The sequence below is a fragment of the Camelus bactrianus genome, chromosome 12 (genome assembly GCF_048773025.1).
Source record: "Camelus bactrianus isolate YW-2024 breed Bactrian camel chromosome 12, ASM4877302v1, whole genome shotgun sequence".
NCBI lineage: Eukaryota > Metazoa > Chordata > Mammalia > Artiodactyla > Camelidae > Camelus > Camelus bactrianus.
Genome location: NC_133550.1, coordinates 15,223,581 through 15,250,888, shown reverse-complemented (window position 1 = coordinate 15,250,888; position 27,308 = coordinate 15,223,581). Strand labels below are relative to the sequence as shown.

Genomic DNA, 27,308 nt, shown 5'->3' with positions numbered 1-27,308 from the left:
CGTTGCAAAGACAGAAGAGAAGGCAAACCCGATCCCAAATCGGGATCCAGTTAGAGCCCAGAGCTGCCCCCTAGTGTTCCCTCCACAGCACGGCCGTTTGGGCCCTCTCTGTGCCGTGCTGGTCCCGTCTTCCCTGCACTGAAAAACTGATGCAGGATGTGGTGATACTTGTCACCTCCTTCTAACAAAACATTAGAAGACTTCATTTATATCCAGGGTCTTCATCTGAACTCCTTTTATCCTCCTACGATACTAGAAAAGGGAAGAAATGTGCTTCCCATTTTAGGGTCGCCTTCCTGGGCCTGAGTAGTCCTGCTTGAGAGAATCAGGGCAGCAATGAACACCGGTGTCGTGTTCCGCCCCACCGCCTGAAATGCTATTTTTGTGAGCACTCTGAACTCCTCTAGTGAACACTGTTTCCGCAGTGCAAGTGTTGTCTAACTCCTCTCATCTCTAGTGTGAAGCAAAATCAAAGTGAAAAACAACCCAGAAACTTGGATTCCTAAGGGTGTTTCTTTTCCTTTGCTTTTTTTCAGTCCTGAGTTTACCAGAGTCAGTGATTTCTAACAATATACCAATTTGGGGGTTTCAAGAGCAGTGATCTAACCCAAAATGCTCCAAAAAAAACCCCTAAGCTAGTCCTTTTTCTAGTAATACATTGTAAAAAGTTGAGTCAAGCCCCAGATTGAGCAGAGAGACAGCAGCATTAGCCAAGCAGGGGGCGACTCATAGATCTAGAAGCCAGCAAAGTCAGGAAAAAAAAGAAAGAAAAAAAGGCTGAAGAATAATGAACCTTGCGTGAAAAACACATCTGTTGAGATTTTATTTTATACTGTTTGGTAGAGGGAATATAGCTTTTTTTTTTTTGAGCCTGCAAAATATGCATGCTCAGCTATTGCCTGAAATATGATAACTGGCCTTGCGTAGTCATAAAAGAGACTTTATGTACCGTTGACTGATTCACTGCTAACCCCAAAGGGTGGTTGTCTGATTTGGAACAATCATACCTTGTTTTGCAGAGGGGGAATGTCTGTTGAAAGGCAACTAGTGAGCTTGAAACCACTCAGATTTTCCCATGGGGCATATTTTATGAGTTGGTGAGGTGGGAGACTAGACAAAAATAATTTTTTTGGTCCCAGCTTGGGGCCTAGGGGAGAGACCTAGGGAAGAGACCACTTGGGCAGGGAATTTATGCTCAATGAAACAAATACGTAACTTTAAGAATTCCTCAAAATATATTTAATAGATTTAGAAAATTTTGGTCCTTCTGGATCTGTCTGGTTACCCTAATTCCAAAGGGCACATAATGTTTCCATAGTCAGATCAAGCCACACAGGGTCATTCCCCTCCTGGAAATCAAAATTGTGTGCCTGTATTTCTTCCCGACTCTCAGCAGCCTCCCCCTTCCAATGCAGGTGGTGGTGAATGCCTTGGTGGGCGCCATCCCCTCCATCATGAATGTGCTGCTGGTGTGTCTCATCTTCTGGCTGATTTTCAGCATCATGGGAGTTAACCTGTTCGCGGGAAAGTACCACTACTGCTTTAATGAGTCTTCTGAGATCCGATTTGAAATTGAAGATGTCAACAATAAAACTGAATGTGAGAAGCTCATGGAGGGGAACAACACAGATATCAGATGGAAGAACGTGAAGATCAACTTTGACAACGTTGGGGCAGGATACCTGGCGCTTCTTCAGGTGGTAAGGATCGTTATTTCCAGTCCTATGAAGGCCGGATGGCTAGCCGAAGTCTCATTTGGTTCCTTCTCAATCCTGAGTCCAGAATCAGGATTGCTCTTAGAGGGTCAGAGAGAACCATGTCATTTCCCAAACCAGTTCCAGGGGGCCGCACGTTTCCTGAGTATTCAGACTTCTTTAAGAGCTCACTCAAGGGAATCCCTCACTTTGCACAGAAGCAGAGTGCTACTTACTTAGCAACAAAGGTTCCTGCAGCTTGATAAAGCTGCAGAGAGACCACCTCTCTCCCCAGGACAGAGTATGTAGTTAAAGAGAAAGAAAAAATAAGGTAAGTGCATAGACCAAAAACAAAAAAGCAAAAAAAAAAAAAAAAAAGCAGTTTTGATGGAGCCAAGCAATCCTACATAACAGCTACACTAATGTTAACTAAAGAGGATGACAATGTGACAGGATTATGACGCTGCCACTCAACCCCAAAGTCTCAAGTTAATGTATCACAGTAAGAAATGCAGCATTCCATCATGTCTGGTTTCCTCTTCCTCTCTGGCCAGTTTCGGGAGTGTCTGACAAGACAGCATGATGCAAAGCTCCTAGGCTTTGGAATCGGACAGGTGTAGGTTTGAGCCACACTCTGATGTTTAAGGATATGTAACCTTGGACAAATTACTCAGTAGAAGTCTATTTCTTTATCTGTTAAATCTGAGTAATAATACCTTGTATGGTTAAAGGGATTCATGATCATTTATTAACATTTCTTAGCACAATGCCTGGCACGTAGCAGTGCTTAATTAATGGTATTTGCTATTATGTTTCTTTGTTACTGTTACAGCCATGCCTACATCATGTAGTTGTTGGCAGTATTAAATGTGATAATGCAGGTGAAGCGCTCAGCTCGGCCTTGCATGCAGCAGGCACTTGCTGCTAGCTAGGAGGAGGAGGCAGAGCTGATGGATGAGCAGTGGTTTGTCTCACTCCAGAGCTCTTTTGTTGTTCTCTCCCAGTTTAAGCAGTTGGACCCACAAATTGAACCTGAACTGGAGCAGCTCCAGGAAACCAGTGCACATAACAGCCAGACACTGTGTTGAGTCCCGCCGTATGTGAGGCACTGTGCTTGGCACTGTTAGGGCCACCAGCTGAATAAAGAATTGCCCGTGTCCTGAAAAAACTTCAAATCTGGTTGAGTAAATACAGCATAAATAGAACAAAAGGAAAACATGGACAACAGTAAATTGGTTTCCTGTGTTTGTTTCCCAAATCAGGTTAGATACAGAGGGAGAACTGGGAAGGGGCTGCCTAGGATGAAGCCAGTACTGCCGCTGCCATTGGCTGAACAGGTGTATTTTAGGCCGAAAGTCTTGCCCTTGTGGGATTTTTAAATGCAGCTATGAATTTTTCAGACCCCCCCCCCTTGCTTGTTTAACACCTTTCAAAAAAAAAATGCCTTCTTAATGGAGGAGCAAGTTCTAAGCACCCTCAGTAGATTCCTGCCATTCATTCATAAATGCGAGTTTGCCCTAGCTATATGTAGGCAACCTCAGGCCCATTTTAAAGACCTTCTGTAAAAGTGTTGATCCAAATTACCTTTGTCAACATGTTTCTCTGCCAAACTTTGATGTTATTCTCAGAGATTTAGACAGAGCTTCCCTGGGACGTGGATTAACAAACAGAAAATTCTGTGTCCACGTGAGGCTGCACCCAAACTCCCTGTCTTGTGTTCTCACTGAATCTAAGCCTGCCTTTGGGACCCTGCCTGGTCTCCCGCCCGCCCCTTCCAGGCCCAGTCTAATGACCGACTCTGTTTGCCAGGCAACCTTCAAAGGCTGGATGGACATCATGTACGCAGCTGTAGATTCCCGAAAGGTAAGGATGCACCTGGTGAAACCTCAACCTTCTGAAATGGCTAGAAAGCAGGCAGCACGGTGGGGCCCAGCAAGGGAGAGAGGGAGGGTTACAACATTTATTGCTCGTCTTACTGATTATAGATCTCTGTCCCCCTCTCAGCGAATCGCCACTCTGTTCTCATAGTGGCGCCAGATGACTAGGCTGTTGGTTTTCACCCCTGGAATGTGTGCGGCTGCTGGCAGACAGCGGTCCCCTCCCTCTCACCCTGGGGTTTTATATCCTTCACATAAGTCACTCAGCAGTAACGCCTTCTCTGGACAGGATCTGCCAGGGTGGGGAAGCCTTGGCATGTCAGAGTCCCCCCAACCCGACCCCCAGGCCGGGAGCTGATTCTCTTTTTTCTCCTGTCCTTTGACAGCCTGATGAACAGCCTAAGTATGAGGACAACATCTACATGTACATCTACTTTGTCATCTTCATCATCTTCGGCTCCTTCTTCACCCTGAACCTGTTCATTGGTGTCATCATTGATAACTTCAATCAACAGAAGAAAAAGATAGGTTTCCTCCCCGCGTTGCTAGTGGCCAGAGGGCAACCCATATGAGAGGCACTTCTGTCCCTCTCTCTAGACAGAAACCGCCTCTCTTTCCTGAAATCCGTATTATCACCTCACCGTGCTGCTGGCCCCACTGTACATGAGCCCCAACCAGCTCGTTCTGTTGGGGGCTGGATTTTGCAATGTGTGGTTGACCACATTTACTCGGCCAAACTAGCACTTTACTAGGGCCAGATTTACGAGCAATTCTTGTGGCTTTCTACTGGGTTTGGTCTCCCACCAGAGGGAGGCAGGAAAGGGTCAAGTGACAGGATGAAAAGGAAAGTGAGAAGCAGTGAGAAGTGGAAACTGTCTAACTTGTCACTATCTGTTAACCCCTGGGCTCCACTAGCAAAGTGGGGTGTGAGGGGTTATCCTTCCACTTCCTCACGTGTCCCAGATGATCAGCAGTGTTTCCAAAGCAAATGGAAAAGACGACTCTTTTCCTTCATTTTGTAAATCAAATCTGTCCCAATAGACTCCAAGGAATGCCCCAAATTGTTTGCTCCCACCAAGATTTCTAAATTTCTCATATTGTTGGGAATAAATGGGACATTAGCCAGGACTTGAAAATCCTTTAATTAATTTTAAAATATTTTTTTCTGGAATTGTATCAAGAAAGGAGGCCCTCACCAAAATTTATGAATCAGTGAGATGTGTTCAGAGTCATGGCTCTCAAGTTGACCCTTCCCTGAGGGTCTGTAACTGGGGGGCCCATTTTCTTCCGTCCTTCCTTCCTAGCCAGGTCTCAGAAATCCCAAACTGAAAACAAAGGCAGGTATCTCTTTTAATCAGAATTGTTGTCCCAGGTCTGCCTCACTCTGGGGCAACTACTAGTGAGACTGACCTCTGCAGAGGAAGAGGGGTGAGTCCCCTGGGTTCTCAGGGTGGCTGCCTTAGGTCCAAACCCGGAGCACGTGACAGCGAGTTGTAATTGCACGTTCTCTTTTTTTCCTCCTTTACTTTGGAGGTCAGGACATCTTCATGACCGAAGAACAGAAGAAGTACTACAATGCCATGAAAAAGCTGGGCTCAAAGAAACCACAAAAGCCCATCCCCCGCCCCCTGGTGAGTGCACTGTGCAGGCAGCGGGCAGAGGGGGGACGGGTGAGTGGTGGGCGGCCGATGCGCCAGTCCTCTCCTCGCTGTCCCATCCAGGAGAGCTGAGGAAGACAGCAGAAGGATAAGAATTAAAGTGGGAGTAGCTTTTGCATTTGTGCCTGACGGTTCCTCTGAGCCTTCCTTGGACAGCAGCAGAGAATCGGCCTTTGCCCCACACCAGCTCTGGCCCTGGTAAAGCTATGTTTTCAGAGACCACTAACAATTAACAAGGCAAAGTGAAAACGAACGCTGATCTCTTGCCTACCAGCTCAAGATAGTATTTGGTCATTATATTCTCAGCTCTCTACAAGTCAGTCTGTGCAAGGATGTGCCCAGAAGCTAAAATAATGCTGCTTTCTGGTTATCTGTGGGAGCAGGAGAGGGTGAAACTAGGGGAGGCCTGATTTCCTCCTCGAACTGAGCCCTTTGTAAAACAGTTTTGGGGACTGGGAACCTGCTCGACCCTCGTGTCAGTGGCCGTCCTCTTGCTTCAGAGGAGATGCTCTGCGCCGGAAGCCATATACCCCACTGGGTGGGACATGACCTCCCAAAAGCCAGGGTCAAAGTTCCTTCTTCAGTAACTTTCATTTAAAGTAACTTCATTAAAAAACAAAACGAAACAACAACAACAACAAAAACAGCAGAACTCTTGAAAGCTTACTTGGCAACTTAATTTGTAAAAAATAAAAGTACAGCTGCTTTGTTTGACTCAGGAGTGGGAGTCCCAGAGCATTTTCCCAACTTTGCCCCATACACCCCTGTTCCTGGCACACCTGCTCACCAACATCTGAGGGAAAGGAAACCCCTGGGGCTTTGCAGAACAGTTTGAAAACCACCCAGTAATCCTGAAAATAAGCTTAAGTTCAAATTCCTAGGTACTTAAAAAACATTAAAGGGGGAGAGTATAGCTCAAGTGGTAGAGCGCATGCTTAGCATGCATGAGGTCCCGGGTTCGATCCCTAGTACCGCCTCCAAAAAATAAATAAATAAGTAAACCTAATTACCCCCCCCCATTTTTTTAATTAAAAAATTTTTAATTAAAAATGTTTTTAAATCAGGGATATCTTAAGAAAGAGACTATTTTTTTCTATTTCCTTGATGTTAGTTTCTACTATGTGACAGAAATATGACTAGGGGGAGGGGATGGAAGAGGACTGACATTTCTAAGAGTTCTGTTCAGTACTTGGGAACTCGGGTGCATTTTCTCCCACACTAAAATATAAAAAAGCTCACTGTGGTAGAAAGCACTAATAAAGAGTTACTCTGCAAATAGTTACAGATCTATGTGTACCAGGCACCAGGCAAAAGTGATGAACAAAATTTAGATGCCACAATCATGGAGTTACAATATAGTGGGACTATAGATAATAAATAAGCAAACAGTTAATATAAAATGCAGATGTTGTGAGAAAAAAATTGATGGAAGGGCTGTGACAGTGAGTAACGGAGGCCTGGGGTGGGGAATCTCCTGCAGCAGAGCCATCAGAGGAAGCCTCACTAAGGAAGGTCTCTTTGAGTGGATGAGAAAGAGCCAAAATGCCACGGAAAGAAATCCTGGAGATGCGGGAGGGTATAGCTCAGTGGTAGAGCGCATGCTTAGCATGCGCGAGGTCCTGGGTTCAATCCCCAGTACCACCATTAAAAAATTAAGTAAACAAATTAAAAAAGATTATTTAAAAAAAAAAAAAGAGGGCAAGAGAGATCCTGAAAAAGCAAGTGAAGCCCTAAAACCAGAAAACATTTGTGCAGCCAGGCGGTGATGAGCTGGAAGAGGGGCGTGAGGGGAGCAGGATCTGACTGTGAAAGGCATTTTTAAGCCAGGTTAACCCGGGAATTCTGTTGCAAGTCCAGGGTGAAACTAGTCAGTGAAAGGTTTTAAGTAGGAGAGTGATGTGATCCATTTATGGTTCTGAATAATCATACTTGCTATGTGTGGAGGCAGCATTGGAAGTGGCCAAGAGAGGAAGGAGGGATGCTGGTCGGGAGACTGTTCCAGAAGTCCAGATGAAAGATGATGGTGGCTGAGGCCAGAGTAGGGCAGCAGAGATGGAATGAAGTGGATGAATTCAAGTGATATTTCTGGAGGAAGAAGCAACAGGACGTGCAATGGATTGTATGGGTTTTGAGGGAGAGGAAAGAGTAAGAATGGCCCTCAGGTTTCTGGCTTAGAGACTGGATAAATAATGGAGGTGAGAGGGGAACAAGCTGGGAGAGGAGCCAGGGAAAGGACGGAGTGCTGCTTTGGACCTGTGAAGCCTGAGGTGCTTCTGAGTCATCCAGGAGGGATGTCAAGTAAGCCACCCAGGAGTTCAGAAGAAAGACATGAGCTGAAGGAGACACGTGGGAAACATAAGTACATAGATAATGTGTAAGCAGTAGGAGTAGATGGGAGATGAGCCCTCCAAGGGAGAAGGAAGAGTAAGTAAGAGAAGAAATGGCCAGCAAGTGAGATTAAAAAGGAGCAGCTGGAGCGGTAGGAAGACCCCCCCGCCCCCCGTCCCCCGGAAGCGTGTGATGGCACAGACGCAAAGAGTGGCGATTTTAGGAAACTCTTGGTGAGAGATTATTGATGTTGGTCTTTCCATGCTCCTGGCACCCGGACAGAGCCACAGCACAGGGCTGGCCAGTATCGCAGCAGATAAAGCGGAGAGAACTTCGATTAAGAGGACAGCAACTTCCACAGTCTTCTGGGAAAAGTATTCATGAATTTTTTCATCTTTTTCCCCCTCCCACCCCCCCCAGAACAAAATCCAAGGTATCATCTTCGATTTTGTCACTCAACAAGCCTTTGACATTGTTATCATGATGCTCATCTGCCTTAACATGGTGACGATGATGGTGGAGACAGACACTCAGAGCAAGCAGATGGAGAATATTCTCTACTGGATCAACCTGGTCTTCGTCATCTTCTTCACCTGTGAGTGTGTGCTCAAAATGTTTGCCCTGAGGCACTACTACTTCACCATCGGCTGGAACATCTTTGACTTCGTGGTGGTCATCCTCTCCATCGTGGGTGAGTGGGGCAGGAGAGGGAGGGGCGGAGGGGCCTGACTGGCCCCGACGAGGGGATTCCTGGGAGTGCAATGAATGAGAAGAGGTCCGAAATGCAGACAGGTTACTCTCAGGTCACATCCATGGGCGTCCCCAAGTCATCCTGTGGGCCTGCCCAGCAGGTTACTTGGTCACCGAGTTTCTCTGAGTGTTCATGGTAGTCTCGGATTGTAAATTCTGTGGTTGAGGAGAGGGAAAAGATTAGATTTGGTTCTTGCTTTCAAAGAGTTTGCATTCTAACAGGAAAGGTAAAAGAAACGTATTTTTAAAATAGGGCTACAACAGTAGTATAAAGTGGGAGAAGGCATGGGAAGAGATTGCTGGATGTTAATGAGATGGTCTAGGAGAATTCTGGCGGTGATAGCAGTGGCAGTGCTGATGATAATGGCAGTGCTTACTTACTAAGATTTTATGGTGCCAGGTAGTTTCAGAGTTTCTTCACTTGCTTTATCTCATTTGATCCTTATGACTGCCCAAGAAGCAAGGTATTTTATTATCTTCACTGTAAAGATGTCCAGGGTCACCCAACTAGGAAGTGGCAGGGGCAGAATCCAAGTTGGTTTTTAACAGTGACCATGGGGCATTGCTTCAACCTAAAGGCATGGAGGAGGTCGGATGCCCTGGCAGGCAGAGAAAATGCAGTCCTATTGATTGCCCTCCTCCAAACTTCCTTGCCTTCCTAAAGGGTGTCTCAAGTGATGAAACACTGCCTTGGTTCCATGCGGGTTTGACTGACTTACGCTAGCAGAGACAGAGTGTCTGAGACCTATGGAGCCAGTCCCAGAGCTCCAGCAGACAAGCTGGTTTAGCGAGGTGGTGACCATGGGCACCTGAGGGCAGCTGGCCCTCTCACTTTCTAGTTCTGTCCTCCAGAGCAGCATGTCCAGAAGGTGTTGATACAGGAACACACACCTCATACATTTCTCCCCAAGAAAAGAATCCCATGATGAAGCTACTTTGGCAACACTGTACGTTGAATTTCCCTTTGGAGCGTCACTGGGCACATGAGCCTATAGGAGGCTCTTGGAAGCCTCGGAGTAAAGAATGCTGTTTAACTTTAACACACCATCCCACCTTTATTCAAGCACAACACCCTGTTTTCAAGTAATGATAATGATATCTCATATTTTAATTCTATGTGCCATTCACCATTCTAAGTGCCTCACATCTTTTAATGCATGTAATCCTCACATCAGCCCCCTGGGTATCATGAGGAACCAAGGCACAGAGCAGTAACTGAGACACGTGGCTGGTAAGTGAGCGAGCCCAGCCCCCCAGCCTCAAGTCCACACTCCTAACCTCCCACAAAACACACTTTGGACAGTGCTGCCCTTGTCCACTGTTCTCGAACTTTTTCTTCCACCCATCATTGAGTGGGATGGAAAACCCACAGACCACACCATGTCCTCTGTTCTCAGATAGCAGGCAAAAATAAGGAGGAAGAAAAGTTTCTTTTGATGATTGGGATTTTTTAAAAATATTAATTTGTTTAGAAACAAAAGTATAGAAAAAAATATTTTTAAATTAAGGCGAGTTGGGGTAAAACTCACACTGGAACCTCCTAGAGGACCCCTCAGCTGTTGATCCCACTGGCTAGAGTGCTGTCTGCCCATTGCTCTCCCCTTCTCTAGGCACAAACACACATTCATCCTACAAACCCTACTCAGGCATCATCTTCTCCCTGAAGCCTTACTTGCCCCACCGTATACGGAATGTAAGTTTTCCGTTTACTGCCTGACTTCTTGTGGTCACTGGATATGACCTGAGAAGTAAAAAGAGGAGAGCTGGGAAATTACCCTGGGTCTTTCTTGAAAGCTCAAGCAACCCAGGGAATTTTAGCTCCAGAGGAGACGCCAGTGGGTTACCTGGCCTGCTCTGAACTCCCTGCACCTTCTCCCTTCCTGAAAGTTAAGATTCTTTCCTGGCTTAAAATCTTCAGCTAAGCCTCCTGCAGTTCATGACCCCAGTGTTTATGAATCCTCATGGTTGAAAGATATTTCCTTACTTGAATTAAGTCTCTCATCAGTTGAAGCCCGCACTGTCTTGTGGGGGCCTCGACAGTAAGAGAAGACACTGACGGAGAAGCACATGTCACTGCTGTCCCTTCAGCTGTCACTTCCCAGCCTTCCATCTCCTCCTTCAGCAGCCCTCTTTGGGCTCCCATTATCACTCTGGGGTTTTAAAAGCAAGTGCTCTGGTGGAGGTGAGCCCTGGATGAATGTGAACAGAAAAAGGCCCTTTGATGTGTATGTTTCACCCTCTACTTTTACATCCTATTTATGCCTTGACATTTTTATCTGCTGATACTGGTTTCTGATTTATGGCTTTAAACAAAATCTAGAAGCTCTGAGTTAAATACCACTCCTAAGAGGTCCCTTCAGTGTGTTGGCTAGTCTGGTGAGGTAGGGACATGGGGCAATAAGAAACCAAAAATGTCTTTTCAGAGCCAGGAAGATGGTGCTTTGAGAATTGGTGGCATTAGCAGAATAAGTAAGACTTCACAGCCACAGGGTAGTGAAGTCATGGGGTGGAGCCGGGACTTCTCATGTACTGTTTGTGGATGTGGAAATTTAAGAGCATTTTGGAGAAGAATCCATAACCCAAGCAGAAGAGTCAGAAAGTCATGCATGGACAAATCTGAAAAAACTAAGTATCCTTGAGTGGGAAAACAGATAAATGAGGACCTATTAGTGAAATGAAATACCATCCAACTATTAAAACGAATAATTAAAATTATTTTAACATCAGAGATCAATATCACAAACATAATGTTAAGTATCAAAAGCAAGTTAGAGGAGGAGCTTCAAGGTGGCGGAATAGAAGGACATGGACCTCACACATATATGCACCCAATACAGGAGCACCTAAGTACATAAAACAAATACTAACAGACAAAAAGGGAGAGACGGATGGGAATACAGTAATAGTAGGAGACTTTAACACCCCACTAACATCGTGGGACAGATCTTCCAGACAGAAAATCAGTAAGGCAATGGAGATACTAAATGAAACAATAAAACAGTCAGACTTAATTGATATCTTCAAGACATTACCTCAAAAAAAAAAAAAAAAAAACAGAACATACATTCTTTTCAACTGCACATGGAACATTCTCTAGGATAGACCACATACTCAGACACAAAACAAGCCTAAACAAACAAATTTAAGAGGATGTGATTATTTCAGGCATCTTTTCTGGCCACAATGGCTTGAACCTGGAAATCAACCTCAGACAGAGAAACAAGAAAAAATGTTTGATGGAGTCTAAACAATATGCTACTAAAAAAAAAAAAAAAAAAGTCAAGAATGAAATCAAAGAGGAAATTTAAAAATACCTTGAGACAAATGACAATAAAAACAACCATACAAAATCTATGGGATGCAGCAAAAGCAGCCCTAAAGAGGGAAGTTTACAGCAATACAGGCCTTCCTCAAAAATAAGACAAACCTCAAATAAACAACGTAACCTACCATCTAAAGAATTAGAAAAAGAAGTACAAACAAAACCTAAAGTTAGCAGAAGGAAAGAAATAATAAAGATCAGGAAGGAAATAAATAAAATAGAAAATTTTAAAAATTGTTTTTAAATCAATAAAACCAAGACCTGGTTTTTTGTAAGGGTAAACAAAATCAACAAACCACTGGCCAGGCTTACCAAAGAAAAACAGAGAGGACCCAAATAAACAAAATAAGAAATGAAAGAGTAGAAATGACAACCAATACCACAGAAATGCTAAAATAAAAAATACCCAAAAGAATACTATGAACAGTTATATGGAAACAAACTGGACAGCCTAGAAGAAATGGACAAGTTTCTAGAAACATACAGTCCACCAAAACTGAAGCAAGAATAAACAGATAATTTGAATAGACCAATCACTAGAAATAAAGTAGAATGAGTTAAAAACAAAAACAAAAACAAAAACAAAAACAAAAACAAAAACAAAAACAAAACCCTCCCTGCAAACAGAAGTCCAGGACCAGATGGCTTCCCTGGGGAATTCTACTACAAAGAAGAACTTATACCAGTCCTTCTCAAACTCTTCCAAAAGACTGAAGAGGAAGGAACACTCCTAGGCTCATTCTATGAAGCCACCATCACCCTGATACCAAAACCAGGCAAAGACATTCCCGAAAAAGAAAATTACAGGCCAACACCTTTGATGAATATAGATGCAAAAATTCTCAACAAAATATTAGCAAACAGAAGCCCACAACACATGAAAAAGACCATTACACTACAATCAAGTTGGATTCATCCCAGGAACACAAGGGTGGGTCATCCTACACAAATCAATGTGATACACCACATCAACAAAAGAAAGGACAAAAATCACATGATCATCTCAGTAGGTGCTGAAAAAGCTTTTGATAAAATTTAACATCAATTTATGATAAGAACTCTTACCAAAGTGGGTATAGAGGAAATGTATCTCAACATAATAAAAGCTATTTGTGACAAACCCACAGCCAGCGTAATACTCAACAGTGAGAAGTTGAACACATTCTCGCTAAAATGTGGAACAAGACAAGGATGCCCACTCTCACCACTTCTATTCAACATAGTATTGGAAGTCCTAGCCATAGCAATCAGACAAAAAGAAATAAAAGGGATACAAATGGAAATAGAAGAGGTAAAACTGTCACTATATGCAGATAACATGGTACTATATATAGAAAACCCAAAAGGCTCCACACAAAAACTACTAATGCTAATAAACGAAATCAGCAAGGTAGCAGGATACAAGATTATGCATAGAAATCTGCTGCATTTCTTTACACTAACAATGAAATACCAGAAAAAGAAAGTAAAAGACAACCCCTTTTAAAATCACATCCAAAAAATAAAATACTTAGGAATACACCTGACTAAGGAGGTAAAAGACTTATATGCAGAGAACAATAAAACATTGATTAAGGAAATTAAAGATGATTTAAAGAAATGGAAAGATATCCTATGCTCTTGGATTAGAAGAATTAATATTGTTAAAATGCCCACACTACCAAAAGCAATCTACAGATTTAATGTGATCCCTATCAAATTATCTAGGACATTTTTCACAGAACTAGAACAAATAATCCTCAAATTTATATGGAATCACAAAAGATCCAGAATTGCCAAAGCAATACTGAAGGAAAAGGACAAAGCTGGAGGAATAACTCTCCCAGACCTCAGACAATACTACAGAACTACACTAATCAAAACAGCAGGGGGGGGTGGGGATAGATACCCCCCCCCCCAAAAAAGAGCATGGTATTGGCACAAAAACAGACATAGGGATCAATGGAACAGAATAGAGAGCCCAGAAATAAACCCACACACCTACAGTCAATTAATCTTTGACAAAGGAGGCAAGAATATACAATGGAGAAAAGACAGCCTCTTTGACAAGTGGTGTTGGGAAAGCTGGACAGCCGCGTGTCAGTGAAATCAGAACACTGTCTCACGCCATACACAAAATGGCTTAAAGACTTACACATTAGACAAGACATCATGAACCTCCTAGAAGAGAACATAAGCAAAACATTCTCTGACATAAATCTTAGCAATGTTCTCTTAGGACAGTCTACTGAGGCAATAGAAATAAAAGCAAAAATGAATAAATGGGACCTAATTAAACTTATTAAGCTTTTGCACTGCAAAAGAAACCATAAATAAAACAAAAAGACAACCTACAGAATGGGAGAAAAATATTTGCAAATGATGTGACTGACAAGGACTTAATTTCCAGAATATACAAACAGCTCATACAATTCAATAACAACAACAAAAAAAAACTGAGTCAAAAAATGGGCAGAAGACCTAAACAAGCAATTCTCTAATGAAGACATAAAAATGGCTAATAGGCACATGAAAAAAATGCTCAATATCATTAATTATAAGAGAAATGCAGATCAAAACTACAATGAGGTATCACCTCACACCAGTCAGAATGGCCATGATTAAAAAGTCCACAAACAATAAATGCTGGAGAAGGTGTGGAGAAAAGGGAACCCTCCTGTACTTTGGTGGGAATGTAGTTTGGTGCAGCCATTATGGAAAACAGTATGGAGGTTCCTTAAAAAACTGAAAATAGACTTACCCTATGACCCAGCAATCCCACCCCTGGGCATATATCCAGAGGAAACTCATTCAAAAAGATACATGCACCCCAGTATTCATAGCAGCACTATTTACAATAGCCAAGACATGAAGCAACCTAAATGTCCATCGACAGATGACTGGATAAAGAAGATGTGGGGGGGGTGTGTGTGTATGTACACACATACATACACAATGGAATACTACTCAGCCATAAAAAAGAATGAAATAATGCCATTTGCAGCAACATGGATAGACCTGGAGATCATCATTCTAAGTGAAGTAAGCCAGAAAGAGGAAGAAAAATACCATATATCACTTACATGCAGAACCTAAAAAAAAAGGACACAAATGACCTTATTTACAAAACAGAGGCTCACAGACATAGGAAATAAACTTACGGTTACCACAGGGGAAAAGGGGTAGGAAGGAATAAATTGGGAGTTCAGGATTTGCAGATACTAACTACTATGTATAAAATAGATAAACAACAAGGTCCAACAAAGTATAGCACAGGAAACTATATTCAATACCTTGTAATGGCCTATGATGGAAAAGAATATGAAAAGGAATATATATATATGTATAAATGAATCACTATTCTGTATACCAGAAATTAACACAACATTGTAAATTGACTATACTTTAAGAAAAAAAACTCCTGGAGGGGGGAAAAAAACCAACATACCAGTACTTTGCACTTGCATCCCAAATTTGAATACAATAATTTATGTACAAATGTTTACAAGCATTAATTACTAACAAATAATCATTATATATAGAAAAAAGCAAGAGATCTAGAAAGATGGATACGGTATAATTCTTTAAATGTAGTAGGATGCTATCTATATATCACTTACGGGTTCATACACAGCAAAATTATGAAGACACCGGAATGACACGTGCCCTCTGCAGTATAGTGGTTGCTTCTGGGGATGATGAGCAGAAAGCAATTCGGTAAGATGCTGCCATCCATTTCACTTGGGTGTTGGTACACAAGTGTCCATTGTATTGTTTTCTCTGCTTTTCTTTATGTTTGAAACATGTGGTTTTCTTTTTTTTTATTATTAGAGTTCAGATTGAAGATTAAGGCAATCATTCTATAAAGTCCTCTGAAGTTAAGGATTCCATGGCACCAGGTGACATAAGTAAAGAGAAAGGGCATCTCCAGTCTTAGTAACCTGTCTTCTATTCCTCTTCTTAGGAATGTTCCTGGCTGATTTAATTGAGAAATACTTTGTTTCCCCAACCCTATTCCGAGTCATCCGATTGGCCCGTATTGGGCGCATCTTGCGTCTGATCAAAGGTGCCAAAGGGATTCGCACCCTGCTCTTTGCCTTAATGATGTCCTTGCCTGCTCTGTTCAACATTGGCCTTCTGCTCTTCTTGGTCATGTTCATCTTCTCCATCTTTGGGATGTCCAATTTTGCATATGTGAAGCACGAGGCTGGCATCGATGATATGTTCAACTTTGAAACCTTTGGCAACAGCATGATCTGCCTGTTTCAGATCACCACCTCAGCTGGTTGGGATGGCCTGCTGCTGCCCATCCTAAACCGCCCCCCTGACTGCAGCCTGGATAAGGAACACCCAGGGAGTGGCTTTAAAGGAGATTGCGGGAACCCCTCAGTGGGTATCTTCTTCTTTGTGAGCTACATCATCATCTCCTTCCTGATTGTGGTGAACATGTACATTGCCATCATCCTGGAGAACTTCAGCGTCGCCACGGAGGAAAGTGCAGACCCTCTGAGCGAGGACGACTTTGAGACCTTCTATGAGATCTGGGAGAAGTTCGACCCCGACGCCACCCAGTTCATCGAGTACTGTAAGCTGGCAGACTTTGCAGATGCCTTGGAGCATCCTCTCCGAGTGCCCAAGCCCAACACCATTGAGCTCATCGCCATGGATCTGCCAATGGTCAGCGGGGATCGCATCCACTGCTTGGACATCCTTTTTGCCTTCACCAAGCGGGTCCTGGGAGACAGCGGAGAGTTGGACATCCTTCGGCAGCAGATGGAGGAGCGGTTCGTGGCATCCAACCCATCCAAAGTGTCTTACGAGCCGATCACAACGACACTGCGGCGCAAGCAGGAAGAGGTGTCGGCGGTGGTCCTGCAGCGCGCCTACCGGGGACATTTAGCAAGGCGGGGCTTTATTTGCAAAAAGACAACTTCCAATAAGCTGGAGAATGGAGGCACGCACCGGGAGAAAAAAGAGAGCACCCCGTCTACAGCCTCCCTCCCATCCTATGACAGTGTAACTAAACCCGAGAAGGAGAAACAGCAACGGGCAGAGGAAGGAAGAAGGGAAAGAGCCAAAAGACAGAAAGAGGTCAGAGAGTCCAAGTGTTAGAGGAAAGCAAAAATTAAACACTGTACAGATTTAAAACTTGCAAGTGAAAGATTGTTTACAAACTTCCTGAATATTATCAATGCAGAACAGCTGTGGAGACACTTTACCCTGAAGATCTATACCAAACGTAGTCTGCTTACCATGTAACACGGTTGCATCTTGAGCAGTGACCTGCCAAGGGCAAAGGACCCTGCTCCCTGGACTCACAGATTTTCTAATGCTTGGGCAGGTGGTTACTGCATGTTCCACATCAGTCAATGCAACTTAGGACAAAACTAACAGGATACAAAAACAGAGGAGAGGCTGCCGGGACCAGCGTATTTCCGTTGCAGCCAAATGGATTTTATTTTTTCATTTTATTGATTCTCAGAAGCAGAAAGCATCACTTTAAAAGTTTGTTTGTTCATGCAAACTGTATTTGCATTCTTACATTAGTTAAGCTAAGCAGCAAAAAGAAAAATCACACACACACATCACATTTAGCCCATGTCATTAATTGTCAGTTTCTTTGACATAAACCGCATCTTCTCCACATGGGCTTCACGTGGTTTGGAGATGGGTGGGGGAATACAATCAGGTTTCTTCAGGCTGAGGAGGACTTGCTCAGGCCAATTCCAAACATTGTGCTCGTTCAATGCGTAGAAATGATTTGCATGATGGCATGCCGTGATCAGAAGTCATGCATGAGAACCATACACCACAGGACACTACTAATCCTGGCCCCTGCACTGGGTCAGCCTTTGGACAGGACCCAGCCCTGCACCGTTCACTGTATTTGGAGAAAAAATGGTAAGAGTTCCATACCCGCTATAATTCTTTATGAATTCTTAGAAGTCTTTCATACACCTTCTGGGTAGGGAAACATAACCAACCAGTTGACCACCACCAACAACAAAAAAACAAACCCAGTCCAACAAGCAGATGGATCCGTTGTGTGTACATGTTTAACAGACATCTCTAACATACAACCATTGTTGCACATTTCAAAAGATGAACTATTTAATGCTGCTCTGTGTCCCGTACATGGGGAAATTTTGATCTCAAATGGCTTGTATTAATGTCACTGTAAAACCAAATCCTAGGGCTAAAAACAAAAATCAAAAAAATTTTTTTTTCATTTGTATCTTGCAATATTTATGATGATTGTTTAGCCTTCAGGCTGGAGAACTGACACCTTTGCGGGGATAGAGATAAAAGTGCTATTCAGAGTAGCATGTTATCTCTAGAGGGTCATTTGGGGAACTTAAAACAAACTTTCGTTGGGGGTAAAGGGGTGCTCACTCCATCAGTATCATGTCCTTCTACATTGTGGCTTTCTCCAGGCTTGGGTCCACACAGAGAGGGGTCAGATATTCCGAACAGGCCTCCTCCTTCCACAGAGGGGTTGTTGCAAGCTCACACACTGCATGAGTCCTCCTGCCTCCATCACATTCTCCCACCAAGCAGGGCTTCTTCACCCACAGACGTGGGTGAGGGCAGTAGCACTGGAGCTACGGCTGTGGTTTCTTTCATTTGTTATTAGAATAAATAGTCACTGGTGGGACCTCGGTAGAGATGGCGCCGCCTCCGAACCAAGCACACTGGGTTTCTTTATTGCACTGGTTCTCATGAGAAAGCAGTTTAATATGAATTTTTAAGAAGTTCCAGCCTCCCCCAGCGCATTTCCTTTCAGCCAGTTTTGCTACCTGCTTAGCAACCTGCCCACTGTCACTGGAGGGTGGCTTTGGGGGAGCGTCACATTTGCTGTCCCATCTCCTGCTTCAGGGAAGACAGTTTTTAGTCCAGGGGTTTCTCACCTGACTAGGTTGCAGAGCTAAGATGCTGCAGTTGAATGTGTCAGGAAGTCTATTCAAAGGATGGGGAGAGACTTGAGCATGCAAACCAAATCAAAATAAATTCTTCCTGAACCATACAATAGAGAGAGGGGAAAAAAAATCAGACACCAATCTGCCTTGCAGTAGAAGCACCCTGGATGTGATTTCACAGTCCACCTGACTAAGTTTTGTGTAGAACAAACCACAGCAAGTCAGTAAGCAGAGCTTCCTATCTTGTTGGACCGTTAGAAACTGTCCAGCTCTCATAAGCCTGCTTCTGCAGCATCATCCGTAGAACTTTTTATACTACACCCAATACCAGGTTGGGAAGGCGTTTTATTCATTTATTTATTTATTTATTTTCTGGTGACCCTGCTAACCGCTAGGATGAATGTATAGTAACGTGTACAGGCTATATCGTAAACAGCACAAAACAGAAGCTGACATGTGTGGTCATTCTTTTTAAGAGAATTATAAATACTGTAATATATCATTTTATTTTATTGGCATGCCTTTTTGTAAATACAAATTATTAACTTATTAAATAGGAAATGGCTTCTGGCTTATGCCATTGTCATGTTTATTTTTATTTTTTATACTTTTCTTTCCTCTTAGAACTTAGATGCTGTCAGCCAATGTACATCCCCAAACCAGACAGACAGACAAAAAATTTTTTATTGCTAATGGTCTTTTCCAAAACAACAAAAAATATATATATTTTTGTTCCAATGTGCAATAAATTCTAACCACTTCTATGCAAGATTGGCTAAACTTCATAATTGTTCTTGTTCTTAGGTCTTGAGATGGGCAATAGAGCTATAAGATCCCGCTCCGTACTCCAAGTGCTCGTGCTAGTGATGTCATTCAGCTGCTAGAGCATATTAATGAGGTTTTTCTGAGAGCTGACCTTTCTCCTCCCCTAGACCCTGGTCCCCACCCAGCAGGCTATCTCCTCAGTAACTCGCACACAGGCCTTGGTATCTGACACCCATCAGCCAGCTTCATAGGGAAGAAGCCACCTCCGCTCTATTTGACGGTTCACTTTTTTAGGTTAAACTTTTCCCGCCTTCTTCCCCCCCCACCACCACCCCTCCACTCGCTCACTCTCTCACTGTCTCACTCACTCACCTGCCCTGCTCCACACTTCTTTGGTAGTAAATGACACCATCACCAGCAGTTTACACCCGCAGTTAACAGGCATTGAACTGAAAGAATCAGTGATGGCGCCCTCGTCCGCCTTCACTGAGTGGCTAAGTGGCAACGCTTTGCCAAATATTAACGAAGCCAATCAAAAAGCAGCAGCAGCCACAGTATCACTGCACATATATATATATAGATATATAAATACAATATAAATATTTATTTTTTGTAGCCAGGTCCTTGGTGCAGTATTTATACTCCACAATCCACCTTTAAAAAAAGACAAAAAGCAAAAAGATGTGTGATGCTGTTAATCTAAAATGCAGAGCCAAAGCCACTGAGCAGCAGCTGACACGGTTGCTGGTTTGTGTGTGAAAAACACTTTCCCGGCATCTTTCCTTAACCTCCTTGTTGCTTAGGATGAGGAGACTCATTTAAAGCAGAGGGCGAGCGCAGGAAAAACGCAAGTCATCACGACTCCCTCCCACTCCTCTCTAAATGAGCCACTTTTGGCCTCAGAAGTTGACTGGGAAGAGATAAAGAGAAACTCCCAGTCAAAGCCCCTGGAACGACAGTGCTCAGAGTTCTTTTATTTTTCGCTGCAACCAATGTAGGCTTGTAAAAGACCAATAGTGAAGACTAGCGTATTAGTGAATGCATGGAGGCCAGCACTGCTCTAAGCGAGACATGATAAACAGTACACCACTACTATAAGCCAAAAGGAAACACAATAAAAATGACCCTTTTTACTGTACAAGGGAAGCCTGTCTTGGTGTGCGTTTGTTGCTTGACTCTCCCAATTTTTGATTCCTGGGAGGGGTCTGGGAATTGGGACCTTACTAGCACATCTAGGGAAAAGAGGGCAATGGAAGGGAAAGAAATCGGAGGGTTTCTTGCAAAGTTCTGGCTAAGAAGTAGAGATTGGAGAGGAAAGCAAGGTCCTGATCCCCCAGATCCCCACTCACCCACTGCATGTGGCATTCCTCCCCGCACCGGGCCCGTGCTCCGAGGCCCTTGAAACCCCTTCCTCACCGGTCCCCCTGGCAGAGCCCCCACAGATGATGTCAGCCAATCAGCCGGGCTGGCCTTACTTCTTCCTTTCTGCCTTTTTCACCAGTTCATTAAGGAAAAAACCATTCCAATGCCCAAAGCTCGGGCAAGCACGATGCCCCACAGCCTCCACTCTGCTAGCTAATGCCAGGCCCTGCCCTCCATCACCCCGACCGCGAGGCCAGCAAACTAGGGCTGGTCTCGTTCACGTTCGTGCAGGGAAGAGGGGCACCCCTCCCCTTCCCTCGCCCTGCCCCGCTTTGGGGACATCCCTCTCTAGGCCATGTCTCCCGGTCCAGGAACACTCAGGAGGATTTTGAAGTGCCCACTCTAGTCCGCTCCAGTAGCTCCACTCTGGAGAGAGATGGCTGGTAGGTCAGTCCCCATCCTCCTCCCCCCCGGCCCCCAGCCTCCAGGCCTGCTGTGGAGGTGAGATTGCCATGGGTTACGACTTTGTGACTTGAGTCCTGGGCATCTTCTGTAATGATGCCTCTTTCTTTTCTCAGATGTTGCCCAAAGTTTTGCAAAAAGCTTCGTTCATTTTCAGGTACCCCCACCCCCTAAAGAATCGGCTGCAACTAGCCAGCCAGGGGGACATCAGGAGAGAAGAGGAAGTCTGGGTTGTGGGAGAGGCCCAAGGTTTGCACAGTCTGTGCTGGAGCTCAGCTCTGTGCTTTCTTGGATTCCCTTTCCAAGAGTACCAAGATTTCCTCCATTAAAACACTCCTGAGGCACCCCCTGCCCCTGCCCCCCACTGCTGTTTGCTGTACATAGAGGCTAAGTGGGGTGGGGTGGGCGGGTGTGCACGTGTGGTGTGTGTGTGTGAAGAATGTATATAGGTCAAGGGGAGCGCGGTCCAGTGGTTCCAGAAAAGGGACAGAACTCCTGTGTTCCATCCCCAGCTCGACCACTGACTCGCTGTGTGGCCTTGGGCAAGTCACTTAACCTCTCTGTGCCTCAGTTTCCCCATCTGTAAAATGGGGATAATAATACTGACCTACCTCACAGGGGTGTTGTGAGGCTTTAACTTAATGTTGTGTAAAGTGTTTTTGAGAGACACAGGCAAAGGCACTAGGGAAGGGCAAAGTATTATTTGGACTTACGGAGGATAAAATGGTACCATAAGTGCTGCTATTCTGAGAGCCATTTTAAACTGCACTGCTCCAACCACCCCCGCTTCTCATCACCAGGACAGCAGGTCGAGAAAATGTCTTTCCTTTCACTTGCTTCTGGGGTTTGATTATTCTAGACACTTAATTTTTTTTCCCTTGCTGTATCTCCTTCCCCCACCCCCCTCGACTTGTTCCCTGTTCCGTTTATGCGGAAATGGCAGAAATGCTTGAGAAATGAGAATGTATAAGTGGATTGGAAGTTTATAGTCTGAAATTTCAATTTTACTTTGTACTGTACATCTTTTTACTTTAGAATTTGCAATAAAGGGTTACGTCAATCTTGTTTTCAACTCTCCTCTTGGCCTGGCCTGTCATTCTGTCACTGCTCTCACACCAAAGCCCCTCGGCCCACGGTGGCCTGGGAGTCAAGCACTGCTGTCCAGCAGGACCCCATAGCTGGCCTCTCGCCTTCCCCATGGTGTGGGGTGCAGTCTGAGCAGTCTGTGTGAGGGTCTCACCCAGGCTCAACTCCTCTGATGGGCTGGCAGTGCCCTGCCACTCAGGTGGGTGGGAAAAGTTGGGGGCTGCAGGTCGAGCTTCAGGAGGCCTTGCCTGAATGGAGAGAGCAGCCTGGAGGCATCAGCCCCTGGAAGTGGGCACACCTCTAGCTGTGCTGCCCCCGCAGGGGCTCCAGCAGGACCTCTGAGTAAACAGAAGCTCTACACCTTGTTCTGGTTCCCACCATTTCACCCCAGCTCCCTTACTGCTCACAGATCATTCCCTCTGGAGCTCAAACTCTCAGCTCAGGCAGCTCTGACTATGCCACTAATTGTGGCCAGCTGCCTTACGTGTAATGGGGATAATTTCCACTTTCTTGCGTTTTGAAGATTGTATCAAATAATGTATGTAACTGCTTAGCCTAGGGTCTGGCACACAGTCCTTGATAAATGGTAGCTCTTAGAGAATAAGAGCAAGATAAAGAAGGAACTTAAGCTGATAAGAATTGGGAGGGCCTGCATCCCCTGCCCTTTCTGGTAGACTGGCACCTGAGACCCTTCTCGTCCACTGGCAGCCCCCCTCGCTATGCAGGTCATTTCTAACCAACCAACAAAACCGATTGCTCCCACCTTTGAGTATTTCACAACTTTTATAACATGTCAAAGGCAGCACCCCACCAGGACCCTGCTCCCACTTCACAGCCAGGGACATGGAGGCAAGGAGGGGTCTGGCCCACCTGCAGCCCAGGGCCCCGGGGATGCAGTCAAAAGCGGCTCCGCTTCCCCGAAGCGGGGCGCCCCAGCGGGCCCCAGGAGGGGAGGGGCGGGCGGCCGGGGACTATGGGACCGCACGCCATCGCCACCCGTGATCCATGGCGTGAGCAGGATGAGCAGCGCCCCGACGCCCAGCGCTCCACCGAAGCCGGTGAGGAAGCCGAGCGCCAGCGGCCCGGCCCAGCCTGTGGGGCTCCGCTCGTACGGCGCCTGGGGCAGTCGCTCCACGATCAGCTCCAGCTCGTCCCAATTGGTGTCGGGGACCGAGGCGCGGCGGAGGCGCCGGGCGGGGGCGGGGGCCGGGGCCGGGGCCGGGGCGGGGACGCCAGGCGGTGGCAGGTAGCGCTGCCCGAACTTGCGCAGCTGCAGCGCCGCCTGCTGGTGGAGGTTCTTGCCCAGCTCCCGGGCCACGTCCGGGCGACCGCTGCGCCGCAGGGCCCGGGCCACACGGTCCCATGACAGGGATGGAGCCTCAGCAGCCAACCAGGTTGCCAGCCCCTCGCGGCAGCCGTCGGACACGTCCTCGGGCTCGGCCTCCGGGCCAGCCGCCTCGCGCCGCTGCCTCCGCAGCCGACCCGGCAACGCCGACGTGGGCACCGGCTCAGGCCGCGCCAGCTGGTCCTCGGAAAGCCTGGCCAGCTCAGCCTCGACGTCCGGCTCCGGCGCCTTCAGGAGCGACTGGAAGTGGTCGCACTCCTCCGGGGTCAGCAGCTCGGCCAGGCGGACAGCCGCGTGAGGGCCCATGGCATCCACGGCCCCTGCTGGAGCCAGCGCCCAGCCCCAGAGCAGCAGGGCCAGGGCCCCCGCCAGAGACCGCACCGCCATCACCAGGTGGTGACCGCGACCCCACGGAGTGTAGGGGGAGGAGCGCAGAATGCCCATGGGTGGGGGAGGGGCGCAACACCTACGGATGGGGGCTGGTTATATACAGGGACGGAAAAGGGGGCCTTCGATATGGGCGACTTGTCGGAGCAGGATCTCCCAACCCAAGAAACAAGGAGTTAAGAGGGAAGGATCTCAGAAAACCCAGGGATTGGAGTTAGTGGGACGTGGACCGGGAGGCTAGAATTCTGGGCCCTTTCATTCAAATGCCTGCCCGAGGCCTCCTGGCTGTCCCACGAATTTCTAACTTATCAAGTTTCCAACACCTCTTTTAACCCATGTACCGCCCCTCACCTTCCACCAAAACTCTAGACCCCTTGCTCTCCTCTATCTCCAATATCCAATTCCCAAATTCTCTTATTACCTACTAAATACTTATTATGTACAGATGCTACCAGTTTCCATCCTCCCACGGGTGCATCCAAACCCTCATCCTCTAGCTCAGATAAGGTAAGCTCCTCCCCAGGTCCCCACAGGCCCTCCACACACTCTAGGATTGAACTTGCTTCCTTTCCCCAAGCAAACTTGGCTCAGGCTCTCCTTCAGATTTTGGACTGCACTCTGCTCTGCCTCAGTCACTCCTCAGCTGACAGGTCCCTTCTGGGAAGCCCACTCTACCTCCCAGCCACACCCTTTGCCCTGTCTCCAATAAGCACCCCTCCTATTTACTCCCACAGCACGCTGCAGCGCTGCCTTTTTAGTCCCCCTCCCACCACACTGTAAGGTCCATCTATTGTCCCCATAGCAACGAGTGCATAACAGGTGCTCAGTAAAGATTTGCTGAATCAGTATGTGAACTCTTAACATCAGTCCCTGTCCACCAGCCACCTACCTGCCCCCTGCCCCACACATGCAGGCTTCATCACGGAGCGTCAGCTCTTCACAGGACGTGGAAGTTCCTGCTGATGAAGCGTTGTGGTCCTACTGATACCTCCAGCCTCACTACCCCTCCACACTGCTGCCCTCACTTTATGCTCTTGTAACAAATTACAGGGTGCAGTTTCCAGCCTCCATAGGTTTGCTGGCCTGTACCCACCCAATCCTGTCCAGGAAGTTTTTCGGACACCCTACCACCACCACAAGTCAGGATCTTTTCTGGGCATTCTTGAGACAGCCTGTGCATCCTCCATTGGGACACTTACCTGGAAATTAATTCGAGGATTTAGTCAACATTTATTCAGTGTCTTCTATGCAACAAATACTGTGCCAGATATGAGAATATAAAATTTTTGGTATGGTCCCTCCTCAAGCCACCTTATCCAGCTGTATTTTCAAATGATCTATCTTTGAGCTTTTCCCATTCTGTATCATGGGCTCTCCAGACCAATGGCTGGGCTTAACCATTTCTGAATCCTCAGTGCTATGCAGTGACTGCACAGGGTAGGTGTGTAATAAACCAACTAGAGTGCGAGGTGGGGGGGGGGGTCCTGGACCGCCAAGAGTGGGGAGGGTTGGGGTCACTGAGTCCTGGGGCAATGCCCTGGAGCCCCCATGTCCAGGCACACACTAGTTTCTCTCAGAGGGGAAACTGTTTGCAGGGTCTGGCCTTGGGCTTGCTTTGACTCTTGAAAGCCCCGGATATGCCCTAAGCTTGGGCCTGAGGAAGCCAGGGGTGCCTGCTTCCTTGCACTCTGGTGCATTTGCGATGATTTTGCTGAGAGCATTTAAGGGCCTCAGGAAGTTGTGGGTCTAAACATCTCAATACAGCTTTTTTGGCAAGATGTTCCTTCCTAGTTTTCTATGCTCCAGTTTATGATGAGCTGTCAAGGACAGAGTCTGGGGACAAAGGATCCCATATGGCCTCAAAGACTGGAACTCACTGTATCCACACCCTGCCCTCTGTCCACTCTCCCTCCATCCAAGGATGGAGTGCAAATACAATCCTAGCTCTGGCCAACAAGGGCTGCTGTCCAGGTCCTGAATGAACCTTCCTTTTCAGCCCTCCTTCCTTCCATGCATTCATTTATTCACTCACTCAACATGCGAGCTCTTCTTTATCCCCTATGCTGGGTCAAAGTCCGCCCCAAAGAGCTCAGAATTGCAGGCAGGCCTTCCCTATCCACAGGCTTTTCACCTGGTAGCCTCAATGCCCAGTGTGTGGTAGGCACTGGCTGTGCCAGAGTGAATAAAAGGAGTCCCACAGTCATGTTTTGCTGAAGGAATAGAAACACCCACCACAGAGCCACACCCATGGCACCAGCAGACCTGGAAGCCCAAGCATTTCCCAGAGGGCTCCCCACACCCTGCTGCCCCAAAGAAATCCTCTGGAAACCACGTGTTATCGCTTTAATACTGTGTAATATTTTCTTTTAAAATACAGTCTCTTCTGAGGTAGACAGACCAAACTGCAGAGCATTGTCAGACAGGAGATAAATACGTCCATGTACAACACGCAGCAAAATGAGGTAGAAATGGTTACAGCTGGAGGAGAGGACCCCAATCCCAATCTGGGTACAGGAAGGAAAGGGCCAGCTTGCAGAGTCTGCCCTCCCCACACCCCTGCCCCTGGATTCTTTGGTATGCCCCCCCAACATTGCCAGAGCTGGACCTGCCCTTCCCCCACCTGCCCCGGTAGCTATGAGGTAGGTGCTAGTAGACTGGGGGCTGTCTCTTTGTGCAAAGCTCCCCAAGGCCAGTAGAGGAGGTGGTGGGGGCCCTGGGTCCTGGTCAGTGAGCTCTTCCCCCCAACCCCTAGAGCTGCCTGCCTCCTGAAGGGAAGGCTGGGATCCCAACCCCACCTCCCCAATGACCTCCACCTACCCCTCATATACATATACACACCTGAGAGAACCTGCTCGCTCCCTGATCCCCCTGGGGGCCTTTCACAGCCAAGACCCTACACCCAGTTTCTGAGGCACCAAAGCCCTGCAATCAGCCAGCTCCAAGGAGAGGAAGGCCAGGGACCAAGGGAAAAAGGGGAAGAACAGAGCAGCTTTCCTGTTAACACTTCTAGGCCAGAACAGGCCCTCAGCACCTTGGCACCTGAAATGCTCCCCACAGGCATCCATTCCAGCTGGGAGTGGGAGGTGGTACAGAGACTGCACGAGCCATTCGGTGGCAGGGGAACAGGAGGGAGGCTGGGGTGGGACAGAGAAGAGGTGGGGTGACAGCCTGTACCCTCCCTCTTTGGACCACAGGTCAGAGTTGTGAAATGGGCTCCCTGAGGGGGAGGGGGCAAACTGCCGAAGCCCTATCAAGGGAAAGTTGGTGGGACAGGGGAGTATGGTTCTCACAAGGAAGGGTACCCAAGCCTAGGCTTCTGGGGGAAAGTCTGAGTGGGACCAAGAATAAACCCCCGATGTCTATTCAGGAAAAGAAT

The 27,308-nt window shown here is 46.4% G+C and overlaps 2 protein-coding genes across 2 annotated transcripts in view; one reads left to right on the top strand and one right to left on the bottom strand.

The window, feature by feature from the left end:
* Positions 1-22,182, top strand: part of SCN8A (sodium voltage-gated channel alpha subunit 8) — a 166,451-nt gene extending 144,269 nt beyond the window's left edge. Inside the window, exons 22-27 of the mRNA XM_074374858.1 lie at positions 1,416-1,700; positions 3,504-3,557; positions 3,958-4,095; positions 5,098-5,202; positions 7,978-8,248; positions 15,573-22,182. Of these exons, the coding sequence (XP_074230959.1) occupies positions 1,416-1,700; positions 3,504-3,557; positions 3,958-4,095; positions 5,098-5,202; positions 7,978-8,248; positions 15,573-16,720 (2,001 nt within the window). The 3' untranslated portion in view covers positions 16,721-22,182. The remainder of the gene's footprint in view (positions 1-1,415; positions 1,701-3,503; positions 3,558-3,957; positions 4,096-5,097; positions 5,203-7,977; positions 8,249-15,572) is intronic.
* Positions 22,183-23,029: 847 nt separating this feature from the next.
* On the bottom strand, positions 23,030-25,318 carry TMDD1 (transmembrane and death domain 1). Its single transcript, XM_074375908.1, has one exon. It carries the CDS (start codon positions 23,987-23,989, stop codon positions 23,030-23,032), a length of 960 nt encoding a protein of 319 aa, XP_074232009.1. The 5' UTR covers positions 23,990-25,318.
* Positions 25,319-27,308: the final 1,990 nt, after the last annotated feature.